This window comes from Macaca fascicularis, chromosome 12, assembly GCF_037993035.2.
Source record: "Macaca fascicularis isolate 582-1 chromosome 12, T2T-MFA8v1.1".
In the NCBI taxonomy this organism is placed as follows: domain Eukaryota; kingdom Metazoa; phylum Chordata; class Mammalia; order Primates; family Cercopithecidae; genus Macaca; species Macaca fascicularis.
The window spans coordinates 100,884,278-100,896,328 of NC_088386.1; the positions used below are offsets into that span (position 1 = coordinate 100,884,278).

General features: G+C 38.1%; 1 protein-coding gene across 5 annotated transcripts in view; it reads left to right on the top strand.

Moving 5' to 3' along the window:
* The window catches only part of PARD3B (par-3 family cell polarity regulator beta), a 1,095,296-nt gene that overhangs the window by 425,883 nt on the left and 657,362 nt on the right, over positions 1 to 12,051 (top strand). For all 5 annotated transcript variants that reach the window (XR_001484068.4, XM_005574020.5, XM_005574021.5 and 2 more), the window contains exon 3: positions 5,298 to 5,469. Coding sequence is in view for 4 of the 5 variants with exons in the window: in XM_005574020.5 (XP_005574077.3) it covers positions 5,298 to 5,469 (172 nt within the window). In the remaining variant the exon portion in view is untranslated. The remainder of the gene's footprint in view (positions 1 to 5,297; positions 5,470 to 12,051) is intronic.

The window sequence follows — 12,051 nt, forward strand, 5'->3', positions numbered from 1 at the left end:
CTTCAGGATATCATCCAGGAGAACTTCCCCAACCTAGTAGGGCAGGCCAACATTCAAATCCAGGAAATACAGAGAACGCCACAAAGATACTCCTCGAGAAGAGCAACTCCAAGACACATAATTGCCAGATTCACCAAAGTTGAAATGAAGGAAAAAATCTTAAGGGCAGCCAGAGAGAAAGGTCGGGTTACCCACAAAGGGAAGCCCATCAGACTAACAGCAGATCTCTCAGCAGAAACTCTACAAGCCAGAAGAGAGTGGGGGCCAATATTCAACATTCTTAAAGAAAAGAATTTTAAACCCAGAATTTCATATCCAGCCAAACTAAGTTTCATAAGTGAAGGAGAAATAAAATCCTTTACAGATAAGCAAATGCTTAGAGATTTTGTCACCACTAGGCCTGCCTTACAAGAGATCCTGAAGGAAGCACTAAACATGGAAAGGAACAACCGGTACCAGCCATTGCAAAAACATGCCAAAATGTAAAGACCATTGAGGCTAGGAAGAAACTGCATCAACTAATGAGCAAAATAACCAGTTAATATCATAATGGCAGGATCAAGTTCACACATAACAATATTAACCTTAAATGTAAATGGACTAAATGCTCCAATTAAAAGACACAGACTGGCAAACTGGATAAAGAGTCAAGACCCATCAGTCTGCTGTATTCAGGAGACCCATCTCACACGCAGAGACATACATAGGCTCAAAATAAAGGGATGGAGGAAGATTTACCAAGCAAATGGAGAACAAAAAAAAGCAGGGGTTGCAATACTAGTCTCTGATAAAACAGACTTTAAACCATCAAAGATCAAAAGAGACAAAGAAGGCCATTACATAATGGTAAAGGGATCAATTCAACAGGAAGAGCTAACTATCCTAAATATATATGCACCCAATACAGGAGCACCCAGATTCATAAAGCAAGTCCTTAGAGACTTACAAAGAGACTTAGACTCCCATACAATAATAATGGGAGACTTCAACACTCCACTGTCAACATTAGACAGATCAACGAGACAGAAAGTTAACAAGGATATCCAGGAATTGAACTCATCTCTGCAGCAAGCAGACCTAATAGACATCTATAGAACTCTCCACCCCAAATCAACAGAATATACATTCTTCTCAGCACCACATCATACTTACTCCAAAATTGACCACGTAATTGGAAGTAAAGCACTCCTCAGCAAATGTACAAGAACAGAAATTATAACAAACTGTCTCTCAGACCACAGTGCAATCAAACTAGAACTCAGGACTAAGAAACTCAATCAAAACCGCTCAACTACATGGAAACTGAACAACCTGCTCCTGAATGACTACTGGGTACATAACGAAATGAAGGCAGAAATAAAGATGTTCTTTGAAACCAATGAGAACAAAGATACAACATACCAGAATCTCTGGGACACATTTAAAGCAGTGTGTAGAGGGAAATTTATAGCACTAAATGCCCACAAGAGAAAGCAGGAAAGATGTAAAATTGACACTCTAACATCGCAATTAAAAGAACTAGAGAAGCAAGAGCAAACACATTCGAAAGCTAGCAGAAGGCAAGAAATAACTAAGATCAGAGCAGAACTGAAGGAGATAGAAACACAAAAAACCCTCCAAAAAATCAATGAATCCAGGAGTTGGTTTTTTGAAAAGATCAACAAAATTGACAGACCACTAGCCAGACTAATAAAGAAGAAAAGAGAGAAGAATCAAATCGATGCAATTAAAAATGATCAAGGGGATATCACCACCGACCCCACAGAAATACAAACTACCATCAGAGAATACTATAAACACCTCTACGCAAATAAACTGGAAAATCTAGAAGAAATGGATAATTTCCTGGACACTTACACTCTTCCAAGACTAAACCAGGAAGAAGTTGAATCCCTGAATAGACCAATAGCAGGCTCTGAAATTGAGGCAACAATTAATAGCCTACCAACCAAAAAAAGTCCAGGACCAGATGGATTCACAGCTGAATTCTACCAGAGGTACAAAGAGGAGTTGGTACCATTCCTTCTGAAACTATTCCAATCAATAGAAAAAGAGGGAATCCTCCCTAACTCATTTTATGAGGCCAACATCATCCTGATACCAAAGCCTGGCAGAGACACAACAAAAAAAGAGAATTTTAGACCAATATCCCTGATGAACATCGATGCAAAAATCCTCAATAAAATACTGGCAAACCGGATTCAGCAACACATCAAAAAGCTTATCCACCATGATCAAGTGGGCTTCATCCCTGGGATGCAAGGCTGGTTCAACATTCGCAAATCAATAAACATAATCCAGCATATAAACAGAACCAAAGACAAGAACCACATGATTATCTCAATTGATGCAGAAAAGGCTTTTGACAAAATTCAACAGCCCTTCATGCTAAAAACGCTCAATAAATTCGGTATTGATGGAACGTACCTGAAAATAATAAGAGCTATTTATGACAAACCCACAGCCAATATCATACTGAATGGGCAAAAACTGGAAAAATTCCCTTTGAAAACTGGCACAAGACAGGGATGCCCTCTCTCACCACTCCTATTCAACATAGTGTTGGAAGTTCTGGCTACGGCAATCAGGCAAGAGAAAGAAATCAAGGGTATTCAGTTAGGAAAAGAAGAAGTCAAATTGTCCCTGTTTGCAGATGACATGATTGTATATTTAGAAAACCCCATTGTCTCAGCCCAAAATCTCCTTAAGCTGATAAGCAACTTCAGCAAAGTCTCAGGATACAAAATTAATGTGCAAAAATCACAAGCATTCTTATACACCAGTAACAGACAAACAGAGAGCCAAATCAGGAATGAACTTCCATTCACAATTGCTTCAAAGAGAATCAAATACCTAGGAATCCAACTTACAAGGGATGTAAAGGACCTCTTCAAGGAGAACTACAAACCACTGCTCAGTGAAATCAAAGAGGACACAAACAAATGGAAGAACATACCATGCTCATGGATAGGAAGAATCAATATTGTGAAAATGGCCATACTGCCCAAGGTAATTTATAGATTCAATGCCATCCCCATCAAGCTACCAATGAGTTTCTTCACAGAATTGGAAAAAACTGCTTTAAAGTTCATATGGAACCAAAAAAGAGCCCGCATCTCCAAGACAATCCTAAGCCAAAAGAACAAAGCTGGAGGCATCACGCTACCTGACTTCAAACTATACTACAAGGCTACAGTAACCAAAACAGCATGGTACTGGTACCAAAACAGAGATATAGACCAATGGAACAGAACAGAGTCCTCAGAAATAATACCACACATCTACAGCCATTTGATCTTTGACAAACCTGAGAGAAACAAGAAATGGGGAAAGGATTCCCTATTTAATAAATGGTGCTGGGAAAATTGGCTAGCCATAAGTAGAAAGCTGAAACTGGATCCTTTCCTTACTCCTTATACGAAAATTAATTCAAGATGGATTAGAGACTTAAATGTTAGACCTAATACCATAAAAATCCTAGAGGAAAACCTAGGTAGTACCATTCAGGACATAGGCATGGGCAAAGATTTCATGTCTAAAACACCAAAAGCAACAGCAGCAAAAGCCAAAATTGACAAATGGGATCTCATTAAACTAAAGAGCTTCTGCACAGCAAAAGACACTACCATCAGAGTGAACAGGCAACCTACAGAATGGGAGAAAATTTTTGCAATCTACTCATCTGACAAAGGGCTAATATCCAGAACCTACAAAGAACTCAAACAAATTTACAAGAAAAAAACAAACAACCCCATCAAAAAGTGGGCAAAGGACATGAACAGACATTTCTCAAAAGAAGACATTCATACAGCCAACAGACACATGAAAAAATGCTCATCATCACTGGCCATCAGAGAAATGCAAATCAAAACCACCATGAGATACCATCTCACACCAGTTAGAATGGCAATCATTAAAAAGTCAGGAAACAACAGGTGCTGGAGAAGATGTGGAGAAATAGGAACACTTTTACACTGTTGGTGGGATTGTAAACTAGTTCAACCATTATGGAAAACAGTATGGCGATTCCTCAAGGATCTAGAACTAGATGTACCATATGACCCAGCCATCCCATTACTGGGTATATACCCAAAGGATTACAAATTATGCTGCTATAAAGACACATGCACACGTATGTTTATTGCAGCACTATTCACAATAGCAAAGACTTGGAATCAACCCAAATGTCCATCAGTGACAGATTGGATTAAGAAAATGTGGCACATATACACCATGGAATACTATGCAGCCATAAAAAAGGATGAGTTTGAGTCCTTTGTAGGGACTTGGATGCAGCTGGAATCCATCATTCTTAGCAAACTATCACAAGAACAGAAAACCAAACACCGCATGTTCTCACTCATAGGTGGGAACTGAACAATGAGATCACTCGGACTCAGGAAGGGGAACATCACACACCGGGGCCTATCATGGGGAGGGGGGAGGGGGGAGGGATTGCATTGGGAGTTATACCTGATGTAAATGACGAGTTGATGGGTGCAGCACAGCAACATGGCACAAGTATACATATGTAACAAACCTGCACGTTATGCACATGTACCCTACAACTTAAAGTATAATAATAATAAATAAATTAAAAAAAAAAAAAAAAAAGAAAAAAAAAAAAAAAAAAAAAAAAAGTAATGATGTTGAGTTGTATTGGACTTAGCATTCCATTGGACTTAAACCAGTCAACACAGAGTCAATCATGAAGGAAAAGAACAAAATTAAAGACATGTACAAAAATGGGATACCTATTTATACAAGATAAGCACAAATTGTATATAAGTAGACACACAATGTATGTATGTATATATGTATGTAGAGTGTATCTACAGGGACAGATACAATTAGGGATCTTGTAATGTGTTTTAGGTCTCTGAGACTGGAATACCCTCCCTATACTATTTAAGTCTATTCAACGCATATTCAACTTTCATTTTTGGAAGCACTCTTTAATAAGAGACAATGAAGTCCTTTTAGGCATATTAGGGAAGGTGGGGTAGTGGGAAGGGGAAGCAGCCATTTCATTCCTTTAAGAGAGTGAGCCAAAATTGGTTCTCTTTTTCAGTAATAGACAAAATAAACAAATGAATAAACCAGTATTATTTCTTGACCATAGTGCTTATAGACATAATATTATTGAAAAATTAAGAGTTTTGGTATAGTAACATTAACGTTTTAAGTTTGATGAGGCGATTTTCTTTGAAACCAAATAAAGATCTCATTCAGCTAGATAGTGTCCGTGTGGTATGCATGTCCTACAAACTAATTAGTGTTGTTGGATTTGTTTGTAGCTGATTGCTGTGTTTGAAGAACAAGAACCACTCCACAAGATTGAGAGCCCCAGTGGAAACCCTGCAGAACGGCAGAGCCCAGATGCTTTTGAGACAGAAGTGGCTTCCCAACTGGCTGCATTTAAACCAATTGGTGGGGAGATTGAAGTAACCCCTTCTGCTCTAAAACTAGGTATGTGTAATGTTTATGGTATTCTTTTCACCTGATTGAAGATTTATCATCTTATTGATTAGGTGTTGTTTCTTCTTTGTGACTTTTATCTTGTTAATATTTTTATATTGTGGTTTATCTTTTCTTTAAATTATTTTTGTACATAGCTCTTTGCAGCTACTGTTGCTTAGGTAAGTGGATGCAGCTTTTTCTTCAACTGAAGGTGAATCAGAATTGTATGCCCTTGAAGTAACACGGGGGAGTCAGATGCTAAATGTTGAAGTGTGCCTATATCATATGAGTATAACTTTTTTTAAAAGTTCCTGAAAAAAAGTCATTTGGGAAAAGCCAAAGTTTGTCAAAGAATCCATGCTAGAAATAAAGGTCACTTTATTTTCTTAGCCTCCATCTTTTTCTCCCTAGGCTATAATCTAAGAATCTGGGGGAAATGTTTTGAAGTTAGTTTTGAAATTCTTTTCTGATTATTTATTCAGACAAGACAATTTATCCAGTAATTTTGCTTACAATTAGTTTTCATTGTATTTGTAGAATGAGAAAGTAAATATTATTCTAAAGTTTCAATCAGTTTACAACTCCAAGAGAAATAACACGTCTGTTTTGGTGATACCTCCTAAAGATAAATTTAGCTCAATTTAACAGCATGAAGTTTTTGAAAATCCACTAATATCTTGGTATTTCAAACAACTTTTTATGCCTGTGGAATGTTTGTGCAACATTTGGAGACTGCTTAGAGCACCTGTTATGAGGGAAATCTCAAGCTAGAAGAACAGAGGCTTATTCCACTTTGCAAAGGTCAGCTGCTTCTTCTTTTAAAGCAAAACATATGCTTAAAATGGTTAGAATTGTACATAGTACTCATTTTTCCATTTGAAATATATACTGTAAAGTTAAACGTACATACTCCAATGCTGACAATCCGTATTTTGTACTGATTTTCAGAAAAGTATCTGTAGTGGCCCTTTTAAAATAAACCAAATGGAAGTTAATGACCTATAGTCTTTGTGGGTTTTCCTCTGTCTTTTGGAACCAAGCTGGTGAAGCAGTCTGCTGGCACGTGGCTGCTGGAGGGCTTTGTGGCAGCTTCTCTTCATCTGAAGCCAGCCTTGTGGCTTCAGCAACCTTACAGCCCCATCATTCATTTGCATAATGGATGCCTTTTTATCCATTATGCAAATGGTATGAGAGGAAAATTAGGCAATAAGGGAAGACGAAAGGAGAAAATTGCTCTTGCTTGTTTTAATATTCTATTTATAAGCAAGCACTGTGGTCTTCAAATGACCGAACCTCAGAGTACTTCTGTGCCGGAGAATTTGTTTTCACCTCTCTCTTACGAGTGTTCTCAGGGAAAAAAGTTTGTTTTCTTCAGCTTTTTTGTTGTAATATCGGAACAACATAATATTGAATGCAAGAAAAAAAAATCAGCTGAGATTCCCCTTCTTTGAAAGTGGACGTTTTACTTCTTCCATAATGATTTTTGATAAGTCAGAGAAAACAATATTTATTACATGAGTACACACCAAATAGATCCCTTACTCAAAATAACTAATTTAAGCCTCATGATACTTAGTCAGCTTTTATTATTTTTATCTTTTCAGAGTTGAAGAATAGGCACAGAGAAGTTTAGTAACTCAGCAGAAATCACAAAGCTATTAGTTGGTAGAGCCAGGATTTGAACTCTTGCTGGCTGCAGTGTGAGGAACCATTTTGCTGTGCTGCCTCCGATATGCAGTTCCTAAAACGGCCAACTAATGTAACTGTTTTGGGGTTTACTTTGAGAATATATGCCAAAATCCTGAAAATACTAAACTCCTTGGTCTACAATCTCATTTCACTTAGTACCAGATTAAATGATGAGACTAGCTCACTTTTAGGTGGGAAACATTGCTTTCCAACCATTTGGCCTGAAACCTTGGCATCACCTCCAGTTCCACCGTTTCCTTCTACCTCCCCCACTCTGTCAGCTCTTCAGCTTCCTCATCCACAGCCACCACAGCAGGCCAGAGCTTTGCCATCAATTAGACTATTGCAGAGGCCTCAGACTGACCTCTTTGTTTACAATGTCTGCTTTCTCCAGTCCCTGCTGTTGCCAGAGCTGCCTTTCTAAATCACAAATCTGATTATATAATATAACTCCCCTGCTTAACGACCTTCACTGGCTTCCCATCACCCTGAAAACCATATCCAAACTCGTTAGCAAGCTGATGCAGATGGTTCCTCTGAATCAGCAGGAGAAATGTGGGCAAGGATGAATGATGTAAAAAAATCATCCCTTACCCACCTTCGTGGTTCTAGCAATTTGAGTACTTTGCATTTCTGGAACTTAAAAAGCAAAGAAAAAACTTATTTGTCAGGTTTTTCAGATAGAGAGGTTAAAGAAGGAAGCAACACAGCCAGCTTTGGTCTCCACCCATTCTGTTTCCTTGTTGGCTCCAGGGCAGGATGTGGCCATAGGCTATGCACCTCCAGATGGAAAGATGTGGTTGGCAGTAGAGGCGGTATTCGTGGCACTGCTGGGAGTGGGACCTGGCCATGCTGTCTGGTCCACCCTGAAAGCCTGCTTAGGTGAAGAATGGGAAGGGCAGTGAGAGGAGTTTTGCACCACCTGTGCCCCAGCAGTTCCTCCTAACAGGGTGCTTATGACGGGCCAGCCATTGAACTCTCACCCTTCATCTCCCTTCCCCAGTCAGCTCCTGTAGGCCATTGGAACTGGTTGTACTTTTCACAGCTCATTCACCCAACCTGGTACAACAGAAATAGGGCTTAATTTTTACTGGTTTTCTCACTCCGAAGGCCATTTTCTTAAGAAAATAGCAAATTTAATCTTCATTGGCTCATGTTGCTTTGCTTAATTAAGCAGACACAATTCAACAAATATTAGGAATCAAGAGACTTTTGTGGTTACATCACGTTGAGCACCCAAAATTTATGTTTTTCTGGTATCTGATATCAAAAGATACTCAATGTTCAGTATAATTTTTGTATTTTTTTCCTACACAAGATAACCATCAACAATATTCTATTAAAAACCAACAACCACCTTCTCCATATAATACATACAGAGGTGGACCTCTCCCATTCTTTCTTTATCTTCCGGGATGTAATTCTTACACATGCATATTCATATTCCCAGGCCCTTCATGATGTAGCTGCTTCCTCTCTGCCCACCTTTATTGCTGGCCACTCTTTCACAGTCACCTTAACCTGCAGCCACTGTGAACCACTCGCCATTCCAAATTTACTACCTTCAGATATCTGTGCCTTTGCGGATACTGTTCTCTCTACCTGGCTTACTCCTTTGTCTCTTATGTAGTGAACTCATATGCACCTTTTAAGTTCAAGCTCAAATATGACCTTGTTCATGAAGCCTTGTCCAAATCCTTAAAACAGTACAGTAAGCATACAATAAGTATTATTTCTTAATTCCTCATCTAACAATCAAGGGTTACAAAGATGAACAGCAGACATCTACCGACGTAAAGGGGTTCATAGTCATACCCTATAAGCTAATGGGGTATGTATTTTTCATTTGTAAGATGAGTTTTAAATCAAGTGGGCAACCACATAATTCCAACCTCATTCATCTAAATTATTTCTTATCATTTATTTTCTAATGGATTTTCTAATGTAATGCTGAATGACTGAGCCCTGACTCAGCCCTAAGTAGCAAATCACTTTCACACTTTAAGATTCTGTGACTCTGAAATCGGCCAAAGCATGTTACCATATAGTACAGAGATTGCTGGCCTGAGAGTTCGTTTAAATGATGAGCTGCGGTAACCAAAATACCAGGCAAAATTGGAAAGAATCATATTCACGTGATCTATTTGGACTTAAGAATCATCTAGTTCAAGAATTTTCCAAGTCTTCTCTGTGAAACCGCACGGTTCTTCTGAGCATGTATTAGGGTTTCAATGGATGCTTGATTCTAGTTAATAGATAACACTTATTGAGCGCTTAAGTTCCAGATGCTATTTAAATTTGTTCATTCTCCATCTCTGGACAAATAGGATTGGTTATGCTAGTATAGAAGAACGGGTGCAGAATCCTATAAAGTAGCTAATAAACAAAATCCCAATGCTTATCTACCCCAAAACCTCACCTCCACTCAAAAGACCTATGCATGCCTCAGAAAAAGTTTTGTGAAATGCTGACCTAGAAATACACAGTTCCACAGAATTTTATAATTAACAATTGTCTAGGTAATCAACATTATTTAACAAATGAGCAAATAAAAGCTTAAATTCAATGTGTACTCTGATGTTGAATAAGGAACTAGAACTGGAAGCCAGATCTCTCAGCTTCTAGAACAGTGCTTGTTCAGTTACATGACTTTTTAAAAATTAATTATAGATTTCAATTATCCATATATTTTAGGTACTACATGTGATAGCACCTCATGTCTTTTTGGAATTGAGTAGAGTGTAAATTAATAAATAGATACTATGCATAGCTATAAATCAAAAGCTACTGAGAGAATAAATACCAGAAAATGGAGGTGGAGAAAATGTCTTTTAAATCCTATAGGTTTCAGAAATGAGTTTGCTTCCGTCTTCTTATCGTCTCATCGTGTGTGTGTGTGTGTTTGTGTGTGTAGGAAAGTTCCACTAAAACCAGTGTTCTAATGGGATCCGTAGGTATGGGGATTTTTTGAAAATAATGTGGATATTTTAATACACTTTTTGATTTTTTAAATATGTACATATAGGGCCATCTGTAAAAAAGACAAATTAGTGAGGAAAATTATTTTGAAGTTTAGGAGGGTAGGAGTCTCCCGGCCCTTCCTCTGACTAGTCCCTGCGCTGCCTTTATGATTAGCACCTAACCACCTACTGTTCCCTAAGAGGCTTTTTGTGGCCATAGCCCAGGGTTGGCCCAACCCAGTCTTTGTCCCTTGAGAGTCAGTGATATGGAGCTAGTTCGAGACCCTGCAGTATTCGATCTAGCTGTGTGATCAGGGTAAGTCATGTAACCTATCTCTATGAGAACCAAATTTTTCCAAACAAAAAATAAATCAGGACGAATCTGGGACACATTCTAGCGAAGTAAAAATTGAAAACCAAGGCTATCCAGGTCACTCCCTGATGTATCACCACCATCTCTCCCTGGGCCAGTTTCCTCATCTATAAAATAAGCTGTCCTTTTTCCAGTGGACCATGATGGTTCCATGAGTGTTTTGTTAATACCAAACTGAATTTGGATCCAACTCCATGCCTCGGCCAATTTCCCTCCTAGGGCCTCAATTAATTAGTAGTTTTTTGCTTTGTATCTTTTGATAATTTTTCTCAGTACTTCTTGATTGAAATTTGCTGATTTGGCTTCAAGGTTTCATGGGAAAATATTTATTTCGTGAAATTATTTTAGTAATGTAATTTAAGTAGTGTTTCAGGATAAAAAGTACTTTAAACTTGGGTGTTACCATGCTTGTGATCTAGATTACCTTGATATAAAGTAATCTGATTAAAGTTTGGCGTTGAAGTGGTATTAGCTTTATTCTCCTCTTGTATGTTAAACTTTGAAGATGAGCTACTTTCTATTTGAAAGTGATTCTTGTTTTTAAGACTTGAAAGCTCAAAGGTGCCTCAGATGCTTTATTGTTTCCATGTGTGTTTGTGCTTCTTCAAAACCGAAATGGAAATTATGATTATGTGTTTGTTATAATATCATTATTTTCAAAACACTGAGTTCTCTTTATTTGCAGTGGCGTTCAGCGAATACTGTGTAGCTATAGATTCCTGATGAAAAATGTGACCATTTTCTATCTGATTTTGACTAATTTACTGCATAAAGGAAACATATGGGAACATTTTTCTCAATTTTTAACCAAACCAAATCCCTTTATGGCACTGATCTTCAGGAAAACATAAAGAAAGGGGAAGTTTATTCCTTTAATTAGGCTGCCGTGTGTAAGTAGCTGCTGTGCCCATAATGTGAGTTTAAGTATTGGCATCTGATCCTAGACAAACACACTCACACCACACACATAGCAGAACTAAAGCTCAGGGTCGGGTTATGCTTCTGATGAAGCCTTTGAATTCTGACTACAAAGCGTATAAGCATGTGAGGGTTCCTTGTTGTTGGAAGCTCTTTGCTGTAGGCTGTGAAACCCAGAGTTAAAATTACCCAGAGTTAAAATTGCTTAGATGAATCCATAAGTTACAATTTGGTCATTGAGTTTCATCCTATTTGTTTCCTATTGAGGCTGATTATTCAAAAGTTAGCAGTTACAGAATAGCTTTTCTTTCTTTTCTTTTTCCTTCCCTGGGAGTCTGGTATTTTTTTCCCATCAAGGCTTAAATGAATAATGTTATAATTAGCTATGGTAACCTTGCTAGGGGATCATCAATCAGTCATAGCCATATAGACAACAAAGTGTGTGCTTGCTTTCTGGTGTGACTGTAACTAAATCAGGGCTAAGGAGGCTACAGTGTTACTAACCCATTTTGAGCACCACTCTTCTTTTGCTACTGTTTTCTTTTTTTAATTTTTTTCTTTTTTCTTTTTTTTTTTGTAGCAATGGGTCTTGCTATGTTGCTTAGGCTGATCATGAACTCCTGGCCTCAAGCAGTCCTCCTGCCTCAGCCT